Source organism: Parasteatoda tepidariorum, chromosome 8 (assembly GCF_043381705.1).
Source record: "Parasteatoda tepidariorum isolate YZ-2023 chromosome 8, CAS_Ptep_4.0, whole genome shotgun sequence".
Taxonomy (NCBI): domain Eukaryota; kingdom Metazoa; phylum Arthropoda; class Arachnida; order Araneae; family Theridiidae; genus Parasteatoda; species Parasteatoda tepidariorum.
In genome coordinates, this window is record NC_092211.1 from 26,542,243 (window position 1) to 26,565,359 (window position 23,117).

The 23,117-nt window shown below is 28.9% G+C and overlaps 1 protein-coding gene across 2 annotated transcripts; it reads left to right on the forward strand.

Annotated features, from left to right (window-relative positions):
* The first annotated feature begins 399 nt into the window (after window positions 1–399).
* Window positions 400–20,073, forward strand: LOC107450449 (mRNA decay activator protein ZFP36L1). Of its 2 annotated transcripts, none has more exons than XM_016066232.3 (2): window positions 400–644; window positions 15,968–19,625. In XM_016066232.3, exons 1-2 carry the CDS (start codon window positions 567–569, stop codon window positions 17,039–17,041), a joined length of 1,152 nt encoding a protein of 383 aa, XP_015921718.1. In that variant the 5' UTR covers window positions 400–566; the 3' UTR covers window positions 17,042–19,625. The 2 variants fall into 2 exon arrangements, with proteins under 2 accessions (XP_015921718.1, XP_015921719.1); XM_016066233.3 differs by lacking the exon at window positions 400–644 and adding an exon at window positions 10,836–10,994 and having other exon boundaries at window positions 15,968–20,073.
* The last annotated feature ends 3,044 nt before the right edge of the window (window positions 20,074–23,117 follow it).

A 23,117-nucleotide genomic window follows, 5' to 3' on the forward strand; every position in this document is an offset into this window, starting at 1 on the left:
ACTTTTATAAAAGAAGTAATTTAAACAAAGGTTTAAAATTAAATTATTTAAATTTATTTTACTTTTCAATAATTGTATTTATTGATAAAATAACTCTACAATCTCTGAATCTTTCATACATAAAAATGTATCATATACTTCTAATTTCGAAAATGTACTCGAGCTTGTACGATTCTTGTATAGTTATATTGTTCACAAATTGTAAAAATCATAATAACAGCATAATTTTTAATAACACCCAATTATATTAATTGCTAAAAGTAATATTCCGATTCCTTTAAAATAATTTTCTTACATTTTAAATTTTTTTTATCGTTTTCTCTGTTTAAAATATTCATTTGGCGATCATAGGTTAAAATTTGGCATTGTTTGGCATACAATTCCTCCACGTTTATTTTTCTTTCTCGCTGAATTAATTTTACCTAAGTAACCACAAGTTCGACGTTCGCGTAGTAAAGGAAATTTTTACATTTTAGCCTTTAGCTTATTGTTAATGAAAACACGAAAGAAATTTATTTTATTTGGCTTACATTATTTTATTGACGTTCTTTTATTATTGAAATAAAATGACTAACACTGTGGAAATAATGTTTACTCACTGTTCTTGGAAATTGCCGTTTGAGAAAATTCCGCATTTTAAAAAGGTAACTTGTTTCGATTTCATAAAAATACAATTAGTTTTATCAATTATTATATCTGCTTATAAATTCATTTCTCATTTATAATAATTATTCAAATGTTTTGTTTTATAAATTTTTAATTGTAATTTTCGTTTTCATTCCTGTAAATTTCTTAGTTTTTTAATGAGAAGGATCATTCCTACAGCTTTTGTTTCGAAATCAAACGATTTGGAATTATTCATAAAATTAGTTCTGTTTTATATGCACAGTTTATATCAAATCTTTAAGAGCATAATCACCTTTTATTATATAAATACATATTTTGCATAATTGATGCATTGTACTTGTGAATATTTCGTACGTTTTTTGTTGATATTATAAACTTTTGTTTTGAGATTTACCACCTACTTTTATGATAATTGCTTTCGTTTTGTGTTCGTAATTTGTTTTGTCGACTGCAAAATGTTTCAGTTGATATAATGGAATATTTATTTTCGTTATCGTTCGTTTTATTGTTAAGTCATTCGCAATCGGTGGTGAGGAATTTATTGCAAATTGATTTTTTTTTTACCTTACGAAAAAATTTATTATTGTTATTATTAAGTTTTGCTTTCAGACTAGAATACATCAGAATTTGAAAAAAAAAATTGATTTACCTGTAAAATTATCCTAAATTGAAGTGTGCTTTTGTTTTTGGTAAAATTAAAATGTTATAGATATTATTACAGTAACTCTCATTTTTTGTATTTAAAAATATTATCTCAAAACTTAGTTTATCAGTAACTTAATTTTCCCTCAAAAACAGAACTGTAATTTTACAATCAAATGAGAAATCTGTGAAATTGTCAAAAATTAAATTAATTTTGAATTTAAACTGAAACAGAAACTCTTTAAAATTACAAAGATATAGTTATTAAATTTTGGCATTCACACCGATTTAATTATAAATAATTCGAAAAGTTTTGTTTCTGTTATTTTCTTTAATGCCAATTTTAATTTTCGAAAGTGCAAGAAAACTTTTTTTTCGTATTTAATTTTTAAAAAAATATAAATTCAAAGTCTAGTCACATTTACAAATCAAATTATTTCATTCAATCTCTAAAAGTATTTTCCCTTTATTACCGAACATACTACAATATACAATCACAACTTGCAAAGTTGTAATTGTAAAACTCTGAGGAACAATTTTTTTAAAAATAAATTGCTGACGCATGTATTATTTGTGATTTTTTTTTTTTTTTTTTTTTTTTTAAATTTTAAAATGTAATGATTTTTCAGTTTAGCTTTCTTTTCTAAAAAATATTTGTTCTGTTTAGGTTTATGCTTTTTAGTGTTTCTTGAAAAAAATGCTTATTAAACTTGAAAATTAATCTTGAAACAAGTATTTAATTTATATTTTTACTACTGATTTGAACATTTATTTATACAACTGTGTTAAATAAACATTACCTTTAATATATCTTCGAATTCTTGCCAAAACTAAAGTGAACAAAATGCTGAACATATTAGGGGCTACTAATTAATATTTAAATGCAAGAAAGAAAAAAAACTTTCTATAAATCTGACCGATTAGTATCATGGAGGGCGGAATTAAAAACATAGCTTTTTACTTGGTAATAATAAAACAAAGGGGTTGAAGGGTAATTATTTAACAGTAAAGCTTTCAAGTTTCAATTTGCAATCCCTCCTCTTCTTTGATTATAAATCATCAGATTTTTAATAGCTTATTTCTATTTTCACCATTTTTAAATATTAATTTGTGATTCTAATGTGTATACATAAATTTGCAACCCCAAAATATGTAAGCATTCTAAAAATATATACAAAGGGCCATCATCACAGGACACAATGAATTAGCTTAACCTATGTCTTACCAAAGCTTCTTGTAAAATAAAATCAATTCTTAAACTTTATTTTAAAGTTTTAAATTAGAAATAGGATTAAATGCTAGTACAATTTACACTACTTGTGCCGAAAAGGCTCAAATTAATCATTATAGGACATCGCTCACACATACACGTGATAGCGAGATTCTCTTTTCACTACCCACGCGTATCATATATATGAAACCAACATCACACGGACATGATCTTAATACGTTTCTCTCGTATTACATCACTCTATAAAACGTATAAACTGAGAGATTCTTTCTCTTTCGCTGGGTTAATTGTAATCGTTAATCTAAATTCGAGTTTATTTATTGATCTAGTTCATTTTTGAATCTAAGTTAAATTCAGAATGCTTGCTTTAAACCATAATTAAAATTCGATTTAATTTACCGTGAGAGCTAAAATTAGTAAATTTCAGCAAGTCCCAAGAGAAATATAAAGGCATAAATTTATTTTCGAAACAGCATTTTTTAAAAAGAATATCGTATGCCACTATCGCAAACTGCAGCTGATCAGTCAACGTACCACAATTTGCTTGCACCCCCGCGTGTTAAAAATGCATGCTACATTGGAAAATAATTTTGACTTTTTCGACATATTTTGCCATCTTCGCCGCGTACATAAGCCGTGGTGGCTCAGGGGATAGAGCGTTAGCTTACCAATGAGGTGAACCGGATTCGAATCCCAGCAATGGCAGGTCAATACAAATTCTGCACCCGGCTAGCACCGACCACAGTGCTGACATAAAAATATCTTTACTGGTTGACGGATCATAGATTAGAGTCCCCTTGCCGCTAGGCTAATCGTAGGAGGTTTTCGTGGTTTTCCTCCCTATGTAACGCAAATACGGATTAGTTGCATCAAAAAGACCTCCACGAAAGCAAATTCCTCCCAATACTTTATACCCTTGTCTTCTAGATTGGGTTCAACATTGCAAGGCTACGGAGTTGAACATTGGCTGTCGTAAACCCAAAAATGGGTCAGCTCTTCAACGTCGGTTATAAAATAAAAACTACCGAAATTGAAGTTTCTGATATTGTGCTTACATTAACTTTTAAGTGGCCCTTTCTCTCCCAATCGACCTCAACTGTCGAAAGGATGGAGACGGGGGGGGGGATTACTCTAAATATACATTCAATCCTTTTAATTTAATTTTCACAATAAAACTAATGATGAATATTTACTTCATTTGTCACTATCATTCGATACATGTAAAATATGAGATCGTAACTCAATCAGAATTTGAGATATAAAGCTTGTAGTACTATAGATTCTCCATGACTTTTTTCTTGCTTTTAAAGTTTTGAGGTAAAATTCGTAGAAGTTCTAAAAATTATCAAGCACTATTTCTCCTAGTAAAATAAAGCAACCCCATTATTCTCTACCTCGTTTGAAAAAAGTATTGTTCTGTCTAATGATACTTTATCATCAAAAGTTAGTTAAATACAAAAAAAAAATATCGAGAAAACACTAATTAAAGATTTGACCTTAAAACTCCGAATTCGGCACCCTTTCATTCAAATAGAGCACATTATACGATCCCTCAATCCCGATGACGTATGAAAAAGAAGGGGGTGAGGAAAGGGGGACAAAAGTGGTCCATCTCGGGAATCACGGAAACAGGAAATGAGTAATACACTTGAGGATTCGTTTTCTGCTACCTGCTGTCAGCATTGATAGTATCTTGTGTAACCAAAATTGGTTATATTTCATAGAAAAAAGAATTATTCGAGGACTGTTTTCGTGTCATCAATAAATATTTAAAGTTCTCTTTTAAATAGAGGTTCAATTCCACTTTCGTTTATATAAAGCTTTAAATTCTAATGTGTGTAAAATAAATAAATAAATAAAAAAGAACTAATGGCATATCGTTATTCAATCAATAATAAAATGAGCAAGTTCTATGACAGGGTGCCAATAAAGCATCCTGGCATAGAACTTGCTAGTATTGCTTCGAATTTTAAAATAAAAACTATCCAGGGGTCTGTTTAGAAGAAATTTGGGTCCGTTAACGGACCCTTCACAAAATATCTTTTCATAAAAATGGACCTTTCACAAAATATTTTAACTTAAAAACGGACCCTTCACAAAATGATTTTTCTTTTAATCGGACCCTTCACAAATTTGTTTATCTTCATTATTATTTTGTTAATCGAATAAACCCTTTCCAGGGCAGAAAACAAGAAAGATGGATGTAAACGAATTAAGTTTTGTCTTCGGCAGACGATTCTTCCATTATTCGTCCGAAATTAATATTCTGCGTTCAGCAGTATAGGCTAAATACCAAATATTTGTATGTTGCATCTCTAATTTAGAAGCAGCAATGGCTGTTTATTTTTGAAAATTTAATTTTTTTTAATTATAATTTTTCAGTGCCGAGCATAATCTTGTATCTGTTTGCAATTTAAAAACTCCTTGAAAAAGTTTTTTTTTTTTTGCAATAACGGACCCTATTTGCACAAATTCATAAAAGCGGACCCTGGTTGAAAGAATGTGAGTAATTTTTTCACAATTTCACGAAAAACGGACCTTTCACAAAATGTCTGGACAGATCCCTGCTATCGTTTGACTGCGATTTGTCGAACGAAACTGTTCATAGTTTCGACGTGCCATCATATTATTGTAATGATTGGTTTTATCAATTTTAAAATACTTCTGTAAGGAAAACTAATACTTATAACATACTACTTATAATTTTCGGAAACTAAAAGACTGTTTCCACTGCACTCGTGAAACTAGCCTGTCATAGAACTTGCTCGTATTGCTTCGAATTTTAAAATAAAAATTATCGTTTGACTGCGATTTGTCGAACAAAACAGTTCATAGTTTCGACGTGCCATCATGTTATTGATTAATGATTGGTTTTATAAATTTTAAAATACTTCTGTAAGGAAGACTGATACTTAATAATATTCGATGTATAATTTTCAGAAACTAAAAGACTGTTTTCACTGAACTCGTCGAACCAGTCTGTCTAAATATCACCAATCAGATTCTTAATTTTCCAATGCATATTTCATATGAATATTTATTCAAATAACAATAAGTAATAATACTATGCAAAATTTTTGCTTACTAATAATAGTTCGTGATGTACCTTGTTCATGTAAAAGTCTTCATATGACTCACATTCACGTAAATGACTCAATGAATCTGAGTCATTCTTATGACCCAGATTCACGCTATTCAATTTAAAACAATCACGAAAAAAATCGCATTTTAAAACATTGATTTCTTGAGTATTAATCGGCCTATTTCGTTCAAAATTTATGTACCATGCAATTAAAAAATGTTCGACTATTTTTAAATAAATCAATAAATATAATTAATACCATTAAAATTATTTTATTGGGTAAAAGTATCTTCTTTAGATAATGATCTCATATTTCGTGGGTTAGGAATTGAAATCTGTCGGGGGAAAAAATTTTCATGCAGCTAAAGCATGTTTAAAATATCGTATAAATACATTACAAATTAATTAGTATATTTTAAAGTTTTGTTTTCGAACAATTAAGATTGAGTCGCAGTAAGCATAAAAATCTGATAATTGAAATCTAAAGTTATTCAAGATGATCACTTTTCTTTTCGCGTCGTACTCCCCCTTAATAGCATTTTCGACCTTGATAACATTGAATGTTTATTAATTGCAATACCATCATTAAATTACAAATATATACTGCTTTAAATAATAATACCATCATTAAATTGATAATATGTACTGCTTTAAAATTAAAATTCTTTATTAGATAGTTCTTCGTAATTTGATTATACTGTCGTAAACCATCAAAAAACAAGATGTAACGACAATAATTTTTAAAATAACAAAATCAACAATGTTAAGACATTTTTGCTGTAAGCATTCCTAACATTTACGACATGGCTATTAGCATATGAAGACCGTAAGAGCGGTTTAGCTTCATTTTTCTCAAAATATGACGATTGGTCGCCATTTGTTGCATATTGCGGATTACTAAGTTTTGACAAATCAATAACGAAGAAAATTTTTATCTCCGAGAGTTATTACACAATGAAGAAGAATCGTACTAGGAAGAAGAAAAAACTATTCCGCGCAAAATAGTTTTTCTCCGAGTCGGCTTTACATGGACATAAATCGCACTTTCCCTGCCGTCTTTACGATATTAAAAAAAAATATTTACAATATTGAAAGTATAATCATTTGTTCCTCCAATTTTGTTGAATTAAGAACTAAACTGAATATGAATCTTTTTTCACACGTATCGTAAACAAATTTTCTGTTCGTTACGCAACGCTGATGTGAATTCTTACTGATATTTATCGTCTGCGAAAAAGACTTTTTTTTTTTTTTTCCTTCCATAAAATGACGAACAACACAATAAGCTGCTTATAGAACAGGACCGGATTTTTTTTTCTTTTACGATTTTGTTTATGTTTATATCGTTTTTGCATTGTTTCATTCAATAATGTACTTCTGTTAACTTTTTTAATATTCGAAATTTGTTTGAAATGTTAAACCGAGAAAAACTTTTTATTAACCATATATCCATAGAACACACAAAATTAACATTAGAACGATATTTCATTAACCATTTGTTTTAATTAATTTCGTGATTGTTTTAAGTTTAAATTGTATGAAAGGCATTTTAATTATAACCTTCTGTAAAAATGTGATGAGACTACATATTTTAGTTCTTTTTTCTTGCAACTGTTTCTCTCTCTGCCCATAAAATACAAGATAAAGTGTCAAAGGTCAAGGGATGGTCATGCTCAAAGGAAAGAATGAAAGCGGAAATGTAAACAGATATAGGGGTGTTAAGGGGCTTTGTGCTTTTGTTTGGTATTTACAACCATTCCTGGGGGGTGCAATTTTCCAGTGATGGTTGGGTTACCATGAAATTTCTAGAAACGAACAAAGGAACACACTTGCCTGCCGTTTAAAATTCTCTTTTTCCATTTGAAACCTTGGTGAAAAGAGTGTCGTCGCCTTTAGCAATGGCATGGCAGCGGAAGTCATTTTAAAACTAAAAATTCTATGAATAGAAATAATTGCAGGGGTCTGTCCAGACATTTTGTGAAAGGTCCTGTTTTTTGTAAAATTGCGAAAAAACTTATCATAATTTGTGAATATAAAATAAGCGTTAAGTCGTATTCTTTCAACCAGGGTCCTGCTTTTGTGCAAATAGGGTCCTGTTATTGCAAAAATTGCTAAAAACCTTTTCCAAGAAGTTTTTAAATTGTAAATAGATACAAGATTCTGCTCAACAATTGCTGCTTCTAAATTAGAAGTGCAACATACAAATATTTGGTATCTAGCCTATACTGCTCAACACCGAATATTCATTTCGGACGAATAATGGAAACAAAATCACTCACATTTTTAATAATTTCAATTTACGTATTTTAAATAACACAACACAACTTAGTAATGTATTGTAATGTATCACTTTTAATGTGCTATGCATTAGGTAAACTTAAATAATTCTTAAATTTCTAATATTTTATTTGAAAAATTGCCAGAAATTAATTTTATAAATAAATATAAATTGATCAATTATTTGTTTACAAAAAAAAATATGATTTAATATTAATTAGAATGCGCACACGATGATTGTAAAAGTAGAAATATTTTCTTAGAATACTACATTTGGAATTAAAACTTAGGGAAACTTAGTTTGTCTCGAACCGTCTTCCTTCTCCCCCCCCCCCCCNTATTAAACTCCCCCCCCCCCTCGGGAAGGGTTTATTCGACTAACAAAACAATTATGAAGATTAAACAAATTTGTGAAGGATCCGATTAAAAGATAAATTATTTTGTGAAGGGTCCATTTTTATGAAAAGAACCCGTTAACGGAGCCAAATTTCTTCTTAACAGACCCCTGATAGTAATTTGTATTCGATTAAAATAATCTTAATTATTAAAAAAAAATAAGTAGGATGAAGAATGACTTTTTCTTCTCTATGGTTTTGTAATAAAATTGTTTCATTTTTCTGTTGGAATCTATTGTTATTTAATTAATGACAAAGATATCAACATTAAAATGGAATATTCTAAAATAAGGGAAAAAGGTAAAACTTTATTTCGGTCTTAGTTTTTTGTATTTAACATCATTTGTAATAAAATACCTATAAAAAAATACTCTGATATAATTGATTTAGATTTTCAATCATTAGTCATTCACATTAAAAATTCATGGCCGAGGCTCCTTATCTTGCTTTGTTTATCATTGTAAGTGGTAAAAAAAAAAATCTTAAACACTGAAGCATGTGTTTTGTAACCCTGTTTCGAGAGCTTTCGCGCGCAATTTTCTTTGTTTTTAAAGTAGCCAAATTTGGCGACAATTTAATGATGTCGACACGTAGCAGGAGAACTCTTCGTTCTGATTTCTGTTTCCAAGATATGATTCATATAAGATCAGAAATTGGGTTTCTTATTTTCATTAATTTACTCCACATTTGGATCTTAAATATTGTTTTTAATTCAATTGAAATTTATTTTGGGTTCTTTTAAAATAATCTTGTATTTATTCTCAATTATAACTAGCAGGATTATTGTCAAATTTTTTTATTTTGTGATCTTGATATTCTAAAACGTTTTAGTTAAGAATGAATTGCTGCGAGGGAAGTTAAAATCTGATTTCTTCTCGAAATTGGAAATATCGATCTTTCCTTTAAGAATTTTAATATTTTTCTTTTAAAAAAATCACTAAGTTTGCTTTGCTGCGAATTTTAATACTTGCTAATTTTCTTTTCTGTTACAACCATATGTTCTCAGCAAATAAACAAAAGATTTAAAACGAGAAGATTTTAATCAGAGGAATCAATTTGCACCACTTAGTATATTATGTAAGCCAGGGATGGCAGATTTAGTTTATAACTCCCTGTGATTCTCTTACCATTTATATATAATATCCACTCGGTGCAGTATAGTCGAATCCAACTCTTGTGCCATCAAACTCTACATTCAATCCTTCATATTTAAAAGCACAAGGGATTGACGTGTACAGCAATTTATTAATGAAATACTTTTAGTGCAAAATAAATCGATTTAGTCCGATGTTAGAGCATAAATTTATCTGATATTTGTATGCTCTATCGTTGCCGTTATACCATTGGATTACTTTTAGTTTTGAATCTAACTCAGAAGACAATAGCTAAGTATAATTATAAGTTTTTTTCCCCGCAGAATTTTTCAAGTAAAACTGTAGGTATTTATTTTATACGTCAGGAAGGCTCCTAACTATGCAATAGCTACATAAGCAATGAGGCTGATTTGAGATAAGATTGTCCATAGCTAAATAGCTCTTCGTAACTCCCCACCGGGTAACGTTAAATGAGCAACACTTCTGACATCATCAGTGACGAAGAACGTAATAGTTAAGTGCCAGTCATTAAAAAATAGTAAATCATTCCTGTAATAGTCGCCTGTCAGCTAAGGGGGTAAACAGAGTTTAAGGTTCTATAATTTTGTGACTAGCGGCATAATGGTTCTCCAATGTGATCAGAATCGCGCACTAACCGCATTTACTTCCTAATCAAGCTAGTACTCTTCAATCTAAAGTTAAGTCAGGTAGGCTTCAAGCCACACCCAGTAGTAGAACATCAGTCCTGTACAGTGACTGCTCATTTCTTATAACTGTGTCATGGTGATGCTGTCCATATCATACGTCCCCTAAAATGGTTTAAAACTCCCTCTCATAGTAACATTTTGTCACATTTCTTATTTTGTCCTCTTTTCAGCGAACGTTTAATTTGATATAAAAAAATATACCGCCTGCCTTCGAAAAATGTTCACCCTCCTTCCTTAACAGTCTTATAAAAGGAAAACGTTCGTGGTTAGCCTGACTGCGATGGGTCTCCAATTATGAACCCAACACTGCGAATACTTCATAATAACGCAGTCATTGATGCAAGCCTAAAGCCAATGTCGAATCCGTATCACGCCCTAATAATTTCCTAATTAATAATTTAATTTAAATGTGATTAAATAGTAATTTTCTGAAACTAATAATAAAAAAAACTAGCAATAATCATAAATTTAATACTACTTTTTCTTCATTTTATAAAAATTTCATGCCAATACGGTATTTCCGCAGTCTTGAGACATTTTAATTAATTTCAAGTTTTTAAGAACATTTATTTCAAAAAATAATTTAAGAAATTCATTTATGTTCGATTTCTTACGAATTTCGTAAAACAACAACAGAAAGAGTGTTTTTAAAAGTGAAAACACCGAGATTCTACTCTGACCTAATTTTAGTCTCCTCACTGGCTAAGTCGCCAAATGTGCTAGGTTATTCGGGAGTGTGTCATCTTTTCCCTCTCATTGGATTACCGGCACGGAGACCCCGCCCATTGTTCAGCGTCATGATTCTCAATGTTTTGGTTGAAAAGTTGGTTGTGGGAGAAGAAGCAACAGATTTAGTCTGAGATTCGTTGTTGGTGGTTGTAATATTACGCAATGTCAGCCGCAGTAGCATTTCACCGGGATTACAGAGACATTTACAAGGTAAGTAGATAAGATTCTTTCGTGAAATGTCCTCGAAAAAAGTGGTGTACATTTTGCACAATTCCCAATGTCAATGTTGATAAACAAATCCCTACATCCAAGGCATGCATCATTTAACGAAACAAATTTGCCGGTGTTTATTTAATTGCTATTAAAGGATATATCGCCTGCTAAAATTTTTGATAGTTTGTTATTTTCAAATTATAATTTGCATAATCATACAGAAAAATTCAAACAATATAAAAATTAAAAAGAAACCTTGTTGCTTTTTACGCGCAACATTTTTGTACTCTAGGCCAATGTTGACAAACATCATTTAAAAGCAATCAATGTTGTAATATGTATCATTTAAGATATAACGAAGTTGGTAATGCAGTTTTTCAAGACATGTTTTCCCGCCAATTCTTTCCAATTATTTATTTTATATACCACTAATGTTATTAGTTGCTCCGTTTTATGATTTGTGTGGATTTAAATTATCGATTTTTTTTTCGGTAATAATTTACCTAAGTTATTAATATATTTTGGCATGTATTTTAGCTGTTGTATTTCAATTAGCGAAACTATTTTAGTTCTTAATCCTATTGGCGCACAATTCATTTTGATTTATTTTCGAGGAATAATCACTGTATAGTAATGTTAGCATTTAATTTTACGGCGTAATTAGCTAAAACTTTACGCCGGTTATTTCGAAAATGAACGTTAAGTTAGTTGTATATTATTGTTGATATTCTTACGAATGTTAGAAAATGGAAAACTTCTGTAAAACATTCCTTGACTTTTTAACATGCTAGAAATTGACAAAAATTAAAAAAGCGTGTCGTGATTTTCGTTTTTTTTTCTTCCCCTTTTACATGTTAACTCCGAAACATAAACACTTTCTTTTTAAAACTGCCTATATTCATAGAGATCAATTTTATTTCTAGCTTTCTATCTAAGACAGAAGACTAATAAAATACTTTTCTGTTTATCATTTGATAATTTGAGTCAAAAATTTTGAGTAATTAATAACACTTGTTTAACTTACTGTAATTTCAGATGAGGGATTTTATATATAATATACAGGTAAATTATTACTGTTTCTAATAATCTGATAGAAAAAAAATTTTTGTTCATAAATTTTTATTTTTGAAAAGTACATTAGTGTTTTCATTATGATGCATTTGGCGGGAGAAGTTTCGTTTTTCTCTATCACTGCGTTTTTGAAGTGATTATCCTTATTCTCACTATAGCGTTGCTACTCTGCAGTTTTCTAAGAAAAATATTAATCTTTGTTTAGATGTTGTCGTAATTATCCACCAACATGGTTACTCGTGGATTATATGTAATCTAATGATAGCCATAATTACCGGTAATCATGATTACTATAATCATCTATAATCAAATTCCTTTTCTCAACTTTTAAAGTAAATTAATTATACATTAGTTAAAATTTAACAAATTATCGAAATTCTACCAAAATTACTAATTTTTCAGCATTATTTACGTATGTTATTACTGTAAAATGTTGGTTTTTGTTAGTAAGGTTGAAAGGTTTGTTAATAGTTAGATACAAACTATTTAAATAAGTTTATTGATGCTAATTAATCATAATCATGATAAGTTCAGAAGGTTATTTATGGGAAACCTGTGAAATGTGTAAAAAAATTAAGTTGAATATTATTTTAATAACGAACATCGATCATTTACTTGAACCATTTCCCTGCCACTGTATTAATATAATTGTCAATTTAGTTAATTACAAGTAAATAGTCGCGATAATTGAAAAATGTCGGCCATTTTACGGACATAATCAGCAGTAATTTATTATAGTTGGTGTTGCGTTCACTTTATTATTAACGTAACCAATTTAACTAAGTATTTCGTTTTACCCGTAATTGTTTTTAAAATTTAGTTTGGTCACTTAATAAAGAATAAATAAATGTTTCTATGTTAATTACTAATCATTAAATTTATTGGTTTTTATTTCCGAATTTCAAATATATAAATAAACTTTTGGAAGAAACAATCAGTATGATTGCATACCACAATAAATGATTATTTTCGAATTCTAATTTAATACTTAAACCCATTTAGCTTTGCTTAATGCAAAACGATCAAATTCTAAACCACGTTTATTGAGTTTTAATGGGTAAATGCGGATAATAGCAGACCAGAAATTGAGGCGCTGCCCTTGAAGTTCTGCACTAAATGTCAGAAAAAAAATCAACGATGTCCTCATTGAAAAGGAACTAAGAACAGGTTGTTCCGCTAACCTCTTTTTCAATTGAGACCGATCCGCTGATGCCGGTGGTTTCCCTCTTGGTCGCCGATTTTTCTTTCTATTATTCTTTCTTCCGAAAATCGTTTTCTTTTTTACGTTTTTCTTTAAGAAATGATTGCTAAGAATGCTTTTCTCCGGTTTTCTTAGCAGGGAAAATATATTCCATTGTTTTGTTATTTTAAAGTATTCATCATTTTGAGAAGAAGAAAAAAGCCAGATTGCCTTCTCACTTGTTTACATTCAACTGGTAGTATTTTGTAAATTTTCGATTAACGTTTAAGCAGAATCTAAAAAATACTTTCGTTTTTCAAAAGTTTCTAAGGTTGAAATTGTTAATGTACCCTAATGTTAAGAGAGAATGAAATTGATTGTGCAATTAAAAGCTATGCATTGTTAGTGTTTTAACTCGTGTCATTTTAATATTTATAGAAATCAAAGCATTTTTATTTGTCCTTAGACAAATTTCAGATAAATCGATTTCTAGCTTTTTTTATTAAATCAATATAACTACAAACGTTAATTTACTTCATATTCGCTACCCCCCCCCCCCCCCCCCCCCCNCCCCCCCCCTCCCTCACGCGTTTGAAAACATCGCTAGATCGTTGAAAGAAACCGAATGTAAACGTTGAAAGAAACCGAATGTAAACATTCGTAGGAGAATTGAAATGAGACATCATAATATTTACCAACATAAAATATTGAAGTTTTCAAGTTCTAAATTGCGGAAAATTAGTTTTTCGTTTCCATTAGAAAATTATGACTAACCTTCAAATATCATAATTTTATAAGATCTCGTTTGTCCGCACCTTCAAATATCATAATTTTATAAGATCTCGTTTGTCCGCAACAATGTCTTAATTCAAACAAAATTACCCTGCAAACAGAATTTTTTCTTTCCTATTGTAATAAAACCATTCAATTTTTACTGGGAATTAAGAAAAAATAAATTATGATCTGATAACTCGTTTTGCTGTTTATCTTTAATAAAGAATTCCAATTCATTATTCTAAATGAGGAAATTTATAAACTGATGGCTTATAAACTTTATATTAACAAGTTATTACTAATTTAAAGCTTAATAAAAAGTCAGTTATAAAAATGGGTGTTAATAATAAAATTAGAATTATGTTAGTTCAATCTAATGAGTCATTCTGTTCCATGTTGGCATGTTCAGATCAGAAGTTATGAGTAAAAACGATCGCCAACTTTTAAAATATTGATTTGTTAACGTTCTATTGTTAATAATGATTTACGATTTGATGTAAGGATTCACGATTTTTCATTTTTAAGTTACAGCAACTTTTTTTTACACACTTAATAATAGAATCTTGATTTATTTTTTTAATAATAGAATCTTAGATTTTTTTTTTGTCTTGTACTTACTATTACATGAATTGATTAAACTTTTTTTTTTAAGTTAAATGAAATTATTAAGAAAAGATTTAATTTTTTTGGCTGTTTTGTTTTTACTGTTTATTTAGGAAGGAAATACATTTTTTTCCCATATAGTGCATTATTAAAGAATTTTTATTTTTATTATTTTGAAACATTAATACATTTGTAAACTTACTGTACAATATTAAAGATAATTGACACTGTAATTTTTTATTATAAGTTTAATAATAATTTTTTAGTTTAATCTTTAATGAGTAGGTTTAAAGTAAGACTGGGGAACTGACCTTGGCCTTCAATTTTTATAACAACCTTTACCCATCCTTGTTGACTGAGACTGTAAATTGATTGTTGATTAACTGCTAATTAATGTCAATTGCTTTTTTTTTCCATTTAAAAACTTTTTTTTTTAATGCATTTTATAGCTTTATTTTGATTAACTAAATATATGAATTATATTATATGTTTAAATAGAAAAAAATGTAAAAAGAAAACTTTGTTTTAAAAGAATTGATTTATAACTCTAAAAATTAATTCACAAAACAACAGATTAACAAGATGTTAATTTAATTAGATAATAAGATAATGTCAAATATCTAAATAAATCTTTCCATCTAAAAGAAGTTTTATCTATAGGTAGCTAATGTATAGCAAAAGCTAATATCTGAAGATTTCCATCTTGAGTATTAAGATAATTAAAACTCTCTCTGGTCGAAGCTTGTGTTAATAGAACTCCGAGAGCTGCTGTACAGCTGAATGAGTTTAAATATTTTATTTGAAATATATTTTTAAATTGTGCAAGTTGGGTGTTTGTTCAGAGTGACATATGGAACTTTATTCAACTTAATGTTGATTTAGAATTTATTTTTGATTGAAACCAATTACAATTAAAGAGCACAGTTTTAAAAATAAATTAGTATACTTTTTTTCTGATAATTTTACCTCACAAAAGAGAGTTTTTTTTAATTATAAAAACTTATATTTTATATAGAGTAACCGTTCTATATCTGAATGCACTTTTAAAAAAGTTATCAAGGTTTATTAATTTATAGTAGATTTAATAAATGAATGGTATTTTTTTATTGTGAGGGATGATGTAAGTTGCAACAGTGTCCTTATCATTAGAACTAAATTTTAATGATAAACCTTAATTGTTGCTAAATTAATTCAAATAGCAGAAAACTTGAAGAATTAGTAATTTTTCGATTTCTGTAACTTGAACAGTTGTATCTCTTTTAGCAGCTATTGATTATCTGATATTGACAATTAAAAATCATAAATTGAATGATTTAGTTATTTTTTGTAATTTATTTTATAGGGTTTTTCATCTCAACATGTCACAGAACTGCGCCAGCAGATGTCTGTGTTGGAAAGACAGCTTAATGGACAACTTAATTCGTATGCATCATCTCTCTTGAATCTTCCTTTATCAAGCCAATCCTCTTTGTCAGCTCTAAATGCAAATCTTCCTCTACCAGCTGTTAAGACGAGCACAAAACAGCATCCACCTTTGACAGCGAGCAACAGCGTGGCAAACTGCAATGCAGCTTCTCACTTAAAAGCACTCGTCTCCAGAGAACATCGCAAATTAGATAGGAGTGTGAGCGAGCCAGTTTCCCAACAGACAACAAGACCTGTCCAATCCAATTCAAGCAGATACAAAACAGAACTTTGTCGCCCTTTTGAAGAAAATGGTACTTGCAAATATGGAGACAAATGCCAGTTTGCTCATGGCCAAGGGGAATTAAGAAATCTTACCAGACACCCCAAGTACAAAACTGAATTATGTCGTACGTTTCATAGTACCGGCTTCTGTCCCTACGGCCCAAGGTGCCACTTTATCCACAACAGTGAAGATTCCAAAAAGTGCCTTTTGAATAATTTACAGAGCAGCAACAGCATACCAGTTAATGGACACTCCCCATCTAAACAAGCTAAAGATTATGATATCTGCGCTTTCAGTATCGGTTCTGCTGGAGAGTTGTCCCCAACCAATAGTACCAGCAGTTGTTCTAGTGGATCTCCGCCATCTTCTCTCAATGGTTTCTACCTTGATGATAATCATGCGTACTCAGTACCACAAGTTCCTCAAACAGCTCCCCCAACCTTGAGCAGTGGTGTGTTCTTCCCCCCTGATTACCTGCCCTTAAAACCCTTACCACCTTTGGTGCGAAAGGAAGAGTATTCACCTTCCCAAGAGGAATGCTTGAGTGACGACGTAATATCGTCTATTGACCTGCTAGTGTCTGAACTGGAAATGAACCCTCTTGCTGATGTAAACAGCAATGCTGATTCGTTTTCCAAGCCCTCTCACTCTGTTGCTGTCGATATCAATCGTAATATTATCAGGCTTCCCATTTTCCATTCATTGGCAATCGGAAACTCTCCTTAATCGATGGATCTTTTTGGGTTCAGACTTGTTGTTCCTTTTTATTTTGTTAAGACTGAAGCCGAATTGGCTTGATTTCTTTAGACGCCAGTGTGTAAGGCATAGTCTTGAACTCTACTACCAAATTTACATGCTGGATATGGAGTTTGGACTATTTACAGCTTGGAATTTTTAATGAAACATTTTTAAGCTTTATCAAAATGTATAAATTATTAACCCTTATATATATTTATCCTTTTTTTTTGTATTTAATATTTCTACTTTTTTGTTACGTGTGTGTATATTCCCTTCATGTAATCTTATTTTTAAAAAAGTTAATTTAAAACAAAAAGTTTATATATAAGCTTTGTAGGTTTCTTTGGAGCACTTGTGGGTATGATGTAATGCAAGGGCATTAACTGTTGTATTTATTTTCTCCTGCCCAGGATGGTTGGATTGTAATTTATAATTGCCATTTTTCATCTTGAATCAACAAAAAAATTCATCAATAATCTCAAATTGCTTTCTGTGTACTCTGTAAATTATAATGTGATGTAAAATTTAGGCATATTTTTGTAGTGTTTGTATATTTTTACCATGCAAGTCAGCATTTAATGAAAGTGATTGAAATTTTTAAGATCTTTTTACTTTTTATGTGCTAATTGCTTCATTTACTTAATCTGTTGGTGTCTAATTTGCGTACTCTTTGAAGTAATTTTTTCTACGTGATTAAGCACATATTGTTGTGATAAAATGTGACATATTAAAAACCATTTAATGTGCCTTAACCACCTTTCGTAATCTTTCTATGCTTAACATTTTTGTAAAGCTTGGGGACCAGTTTTTTAATTCTATTTGGATTTTAGGCTTATTTGATGAAATTAGATTAGCATTTTTATTTTTCTCTTATCTTGTATTTATTTAAGCATATGTAAAGTACATCACATGTCACAGCTTTTGTTTATTCTTATTACAAGTTCTCTTTCACTCCCTGTCCTTCTAAAAATATGAGTATTAAGATTTAATTTAAATGGTGCTTTTAGAGTTTATTGTCTGTGTTAAGTATTGCTGTTTTTTTTTAATTTAAAGTTTGATCTGTTAATTTTGTGTTAAGGTATGTTCCCGTGATCTATTAAAATTAATTACTCTTGTTTTATTTAATCCATCTACATCTATTTTTTTTTTCATTGAATTATTAAACTACATATTTTACTAATTTTAGATACATAATAGAAGTTCGTTAGAAAATATGAGTTTAAACTTAAAATAACCATTAGTATCTTAAATTAACTAAAAAAAATTATTTGGTGTTAATTAATATGTATCTATATTTTTTTCTTGCAATGACTCTTAACTTGAGTTTTAAATAACTACTTTAACCAACGAAATATAAAATTTATTCTGAGCCTTAGGGTCAATTTTTTTTAAAAAATGTCTTTTTCTGACTTAAATTTTTTTTTCTTCTCAAATATTAATCTACTTCAGTTGTTTTTTTTTAATGTTGGATACTTGAAAGATATCTAATATTATTTAATTCCTATTATTTTCATATTCGCCAAAATAAAGGGGAAACAATAATAAATCAAATTGTAACCAGTGGTGTAATTCGGAAAAATACAGATGCATGTGTTATGTTTAAAAATTCGCCTCAAATATATATATTAGAAATTCTTTAATAAAAACCATTAATTTTTTATACTGAAATAACTGAAAAAATTTTCTAATTACATTTTTTTTTTCTTAAAAAATATTTATAATTTTAAGTGTTTATTGACACTATATTACTGTCCCAACCACTTTTTTCATAATCAGCTCTGAAATTTTTTTTAGCTTTACTAGTATTTTAGGAGCCAATCAATTAATCATTTAATCTTCATCATAATTGATTACTATAAAAAATGTTTGTAAATACATTTTGGGAACATCCTTGATGTGCTAAGTTTTAGTCATTCTTTATACTTATGTTTTTTGAGTGTATCATATTTATATAATTTATTTATTTAAACTAAACTGTGTGCTAGTAGGCTAAGTGGACAAGTTATCTGCTCACTTTTAATTTTTATATATATATGTAGGCAAACATTTATTAGGTCGGTGTGTAAGTGATTTGCCAAATATGCAGTATTGGTAAGTCTTTATATTAAAGTCAGCTTTGGAGAATTTGCTGTGTTTTTATAATTTAAAATAACTGTCAAATCGCACAATTTAAACCTTACTGCATCTTTGTAATTGTATATGTCTAATGCTGATATGCATATGTTGATATTGTACAGTTAATAATGATCAAAATTAACAGTGAATTTCTCTTTGAATGGTAATTGTATAGTTTAAAGTTGTATAAATGCATAAGTTTTGTTACATTTGGTGCTTTTTGTATGAATAATGTCAATCAAAATTTATTTCTCAATTTTGTTAAATCTATCTGTTTGTTAACAAAAAAAGTTAGTCGTTGGTACAGTCTTCCTATGCCTATGTATAGGTGCTTCCTGAGGATATAGTGAAATCTTAGGTGCAATAAGAAAAATCAGAATTTTATTCTATGCATCAGAAAATTTAAAAAGAAACAATTGAGATTTGTAAATTTTTATTATATTGATGCCATTATGAATAGTATTTTATTGCTGTAAAAAAATTTTAAAAGAAAAATTATATATATTTAAGAAATTTTATTATTTATTTAGAAATATATTGAAGGAAATATTTTTTTTTGTTTTAAAGGTGTTTTGATTTATGTGAGGAATGATTTTTTTTTTTTTTGTGAATCCGAATTTTTTTTTAATTTTATTTAATAACTCCCATGACAAAGGAAGACTGAATGTCTTATTTTTGGAACTGAATGTCTTATTTTTGAAACTGAATGTTTTATCTTATCATTATTTTTATTATCAGGTTAAGAAACAGAAAGCTTGGTTATTAAAATGTTTGTGCCTTAAATGTTATTTTTTATTTATTTTTTTCATCTGAATTGTTGACTGTACATTAGTTAACCATAATTACAAATGGAAGTTATAAGTACATTCCCTATTACAAATAAAGCATTTTTAATCCGGTTGAAAGTTGTTTGTATTTTTTTTCACTATTGTTGCATGCATGTACGAAAATTGTAAGTTCGTTTCACAATATTTTGGGTAAGGAAAATTATCAAGAATTTAATCGAAATAATGTAAATTAAATTGTGATGATAAAAGTAATCTAAATTGTGATGATAAAAGTAAGTATTATAAACGTTGATTGTAAAATATTCTTTTAGCATTTCATTTTGCTATTTATAAGAACATTAAAAAACGTGCATCAGTATATTCTATTTAATCATCCAGAAACATCAAATGTTTCGAAAATTAGTTGATTAAATCGGAACTTAAAAAAAAAAAGTTCTAAAATGAGAAATAAGAACTATATTACAAGTAAGTCAATTCTATCATGTTCTAAGAAAATTTTTAAAAGCGAAAATGGATGTCTGAAAATCTAATGAATAAAACTTCTCATAGGCTTTTTTTTGTTCTTTATGGAGGAATTTAAATTACTTTTAGGAAGGACAAAACATGAATAAATTCTGAAAGAACAGGCTCTACTACAAACGAAACTAAATTAATTCTAAACAGTAGAAAACAGGTTTCTGTTTTGAAAGAGTCTGTCCATTTTTAACCGGAGGGAATGACTGAAAGTGGCAGGATGTGCTTGCTATTCTGTAACACTGATCTACTGAGCAGCCGCGTTGCGGTCATCCGACCTTCAAAATGGAGTGAAGATTGGTTTATCCAATTTACATATCATCTACCAATTTTTTTTCTTCATTTGATTCATTGTTTCTTTATTATTTTATTTGGAGTAGAGAAAACGAAAATAGCACAGTTGGCGAAGTGGCGCCATTTTCTTATTTTTGTCTCAACTTTTCAAGTCGGTTGTCCTCGATAATGAACTTGGAATTAGTTGTAAGTTGCAAAATATTAACCGTGTAATTATTCGCATGAGGAACTAATGTCGTAACTTTTAAAAGAAACGAAATCTTATTTAAATAGAATGAATTTGTATAAGTTTTTATTCTTTTCGTTTGAAATTTATTCGAGAAATGCAAACAAAAAGCGAAATTATAAAGTCGATTGGGTTAGTTACAAATTTGTAATTTTAAAGAAAAAAATTTCCTGTAATTAGGAATTATTTTAAAAGAATTTTCAGAATATAGTAAATTTTTGGAAACACTATTATATACCGAAAAGCTAGTTTATAGAAACCGTGTGATTAGTAAAAAAAGAATAGTTACCAATAATTAATAAAATTTGAAATTTAAAACATTCGATTTTTTAAAGTATAATGAAATTGGGAGAAAAATTCTTATTCGTAGGAATTGGAAAGAAAAGGAATAGGAAATTGCGTTAACTTAAGTAAGTCTAAACAACCTCTAATTACAAAATTTGAATGCAAGTTAGTTATACTTGAATAAAATATAAATTAAACGTATTTAGTTCGTACTTAACTTGTATGACCCTATTTTGCATTTTAATGAGACAATTATAACGTTTTGACAATATATTAAATTAATATAACTACATAAGTTTCGAAAAAAAATAAAATTTTTCTCAACCTTTATAATCGGTACCTAAAAGACGAATGCCACTGTGTTGTTGATATTTGAAGATTCTTTTTAAATTGTTGTAATTTAAATAAAAGCCATAAAGAGATTATTTATGTTTGTGTTTTTAAATTAATCGCGATGAATAAGGCTTTTCTAAATCAAACAAACATTACGAAACAAGTGGAGAAAAAAAACGGTAATTGATGTACTCTGAGCGAGTAATATATTTTTAAATTAATGGATCAAATTCCAATTTCTTTAAGTAACTTATAAAGTTTTTTGTATTAATGATTTAAAAACATCAAAATAAAAGTTTATTTTGAAGAGAAAAAAAAATTTGAATTGCAGTCTTTTCAAAATACTTTTTTTTTTTCATCGGTCATTTTCCCCCTTATAGCTGATTATACAGAATAATTGATAAAGACCAAATATTAAAAGGTATACAAATTTATTACCGAATGTTCGAACGAAAAACCATTTTTCTTTATCTTTAGGAACTGGAATACAATTTTAGATCAATGTTGAATAACTGACAATCCATTTTCAGATTTTACCATAAAATAAAAGAATTTTTATTTCTCCAATTTACCCTTTTGAATTTCGTTTCCATCTCAATCAGAGCAGAAGTCATGGTAATTTAAATAACTAGATTAAAAAATATTCGAAGAAAAAGCATCGGAAGAAAAGAGAACAATTCTTAATCTAATTGTGGTCGAATAATTATTTAATTATGTTAAAATCAGTTTCAACGGTCCGAATCCAATCAAACGTTACTTAAATAGCAGTTAATGAGATGGATGTTTTTTTCCCGGTGATTTTTTTTTTCCATGATTCTTCAAAAAAAAAACATTTACTACAGACTTGACTATTTAATTTTATATCTGAAAACGTATTTTTGAGCTATTCTCTCTATTTTTAAATTAGTTTTAAATTTTATTAATCTCATTTACCATTAATGTTTCTCTTTTATATATATCTATATATATATGCCCAGCGAAGGATTTCAAATTATTAGATTGCAAATTAGCTAAATATCGAAAGTATTTGTAGATTTTCGCAATTCTTTGCCAAATGCAAATCTTAAAAATTTTTTATGATTAATTTTTTTTCATTTTACGGTAGTTTGTTTCAGGCTTATATTATTTGGACCGAATTCTAATTGGTTGTGTGGCGCATCTACCGAAAATTACTGTAATCGAATAAAAAATACAGGTGGAAAAAATCATTCGCCAAAACACAATTTTATTCGCCAAATTTACGATTTTATCGCATTTGGCGAGGTAATTAGCTCTCGCCCTTTATAAATATATATGTCTATGAAATAGACCAGTGGTTCTTAACCTTTTTAAACCGCGACCCAAATTTGAGAAATATGTTCATGTCGCGACCCAAAAAAAAGTCAAAATTAGGCTGAGTAAGCCACAATGACTTCTTCTAGGAGGTGTTGGTATTACTTATTATTTGGTGTATTACTAACTTTTTTGGTTCGACTCAGCGCGACCCAAGAAATATGCTTCGCGACCCAAT

Excerpts from the sequence above, each read along its gene's own strand:
- LOC107450449 (XM_016066232.3), top strand. The coding sequence starts at position 567 with ATGACTAACACTGTGGAAATAATGTTTACTCACTGTTCTTGGAAATTG. Across the intron at positions 645-15,967 it reads AAATTCCGCATTTTAAAAAG|GGTTTTTCATCTCAACATGT; the intron begins GTAACTTGTTTC and ends TTTATTTTATAG.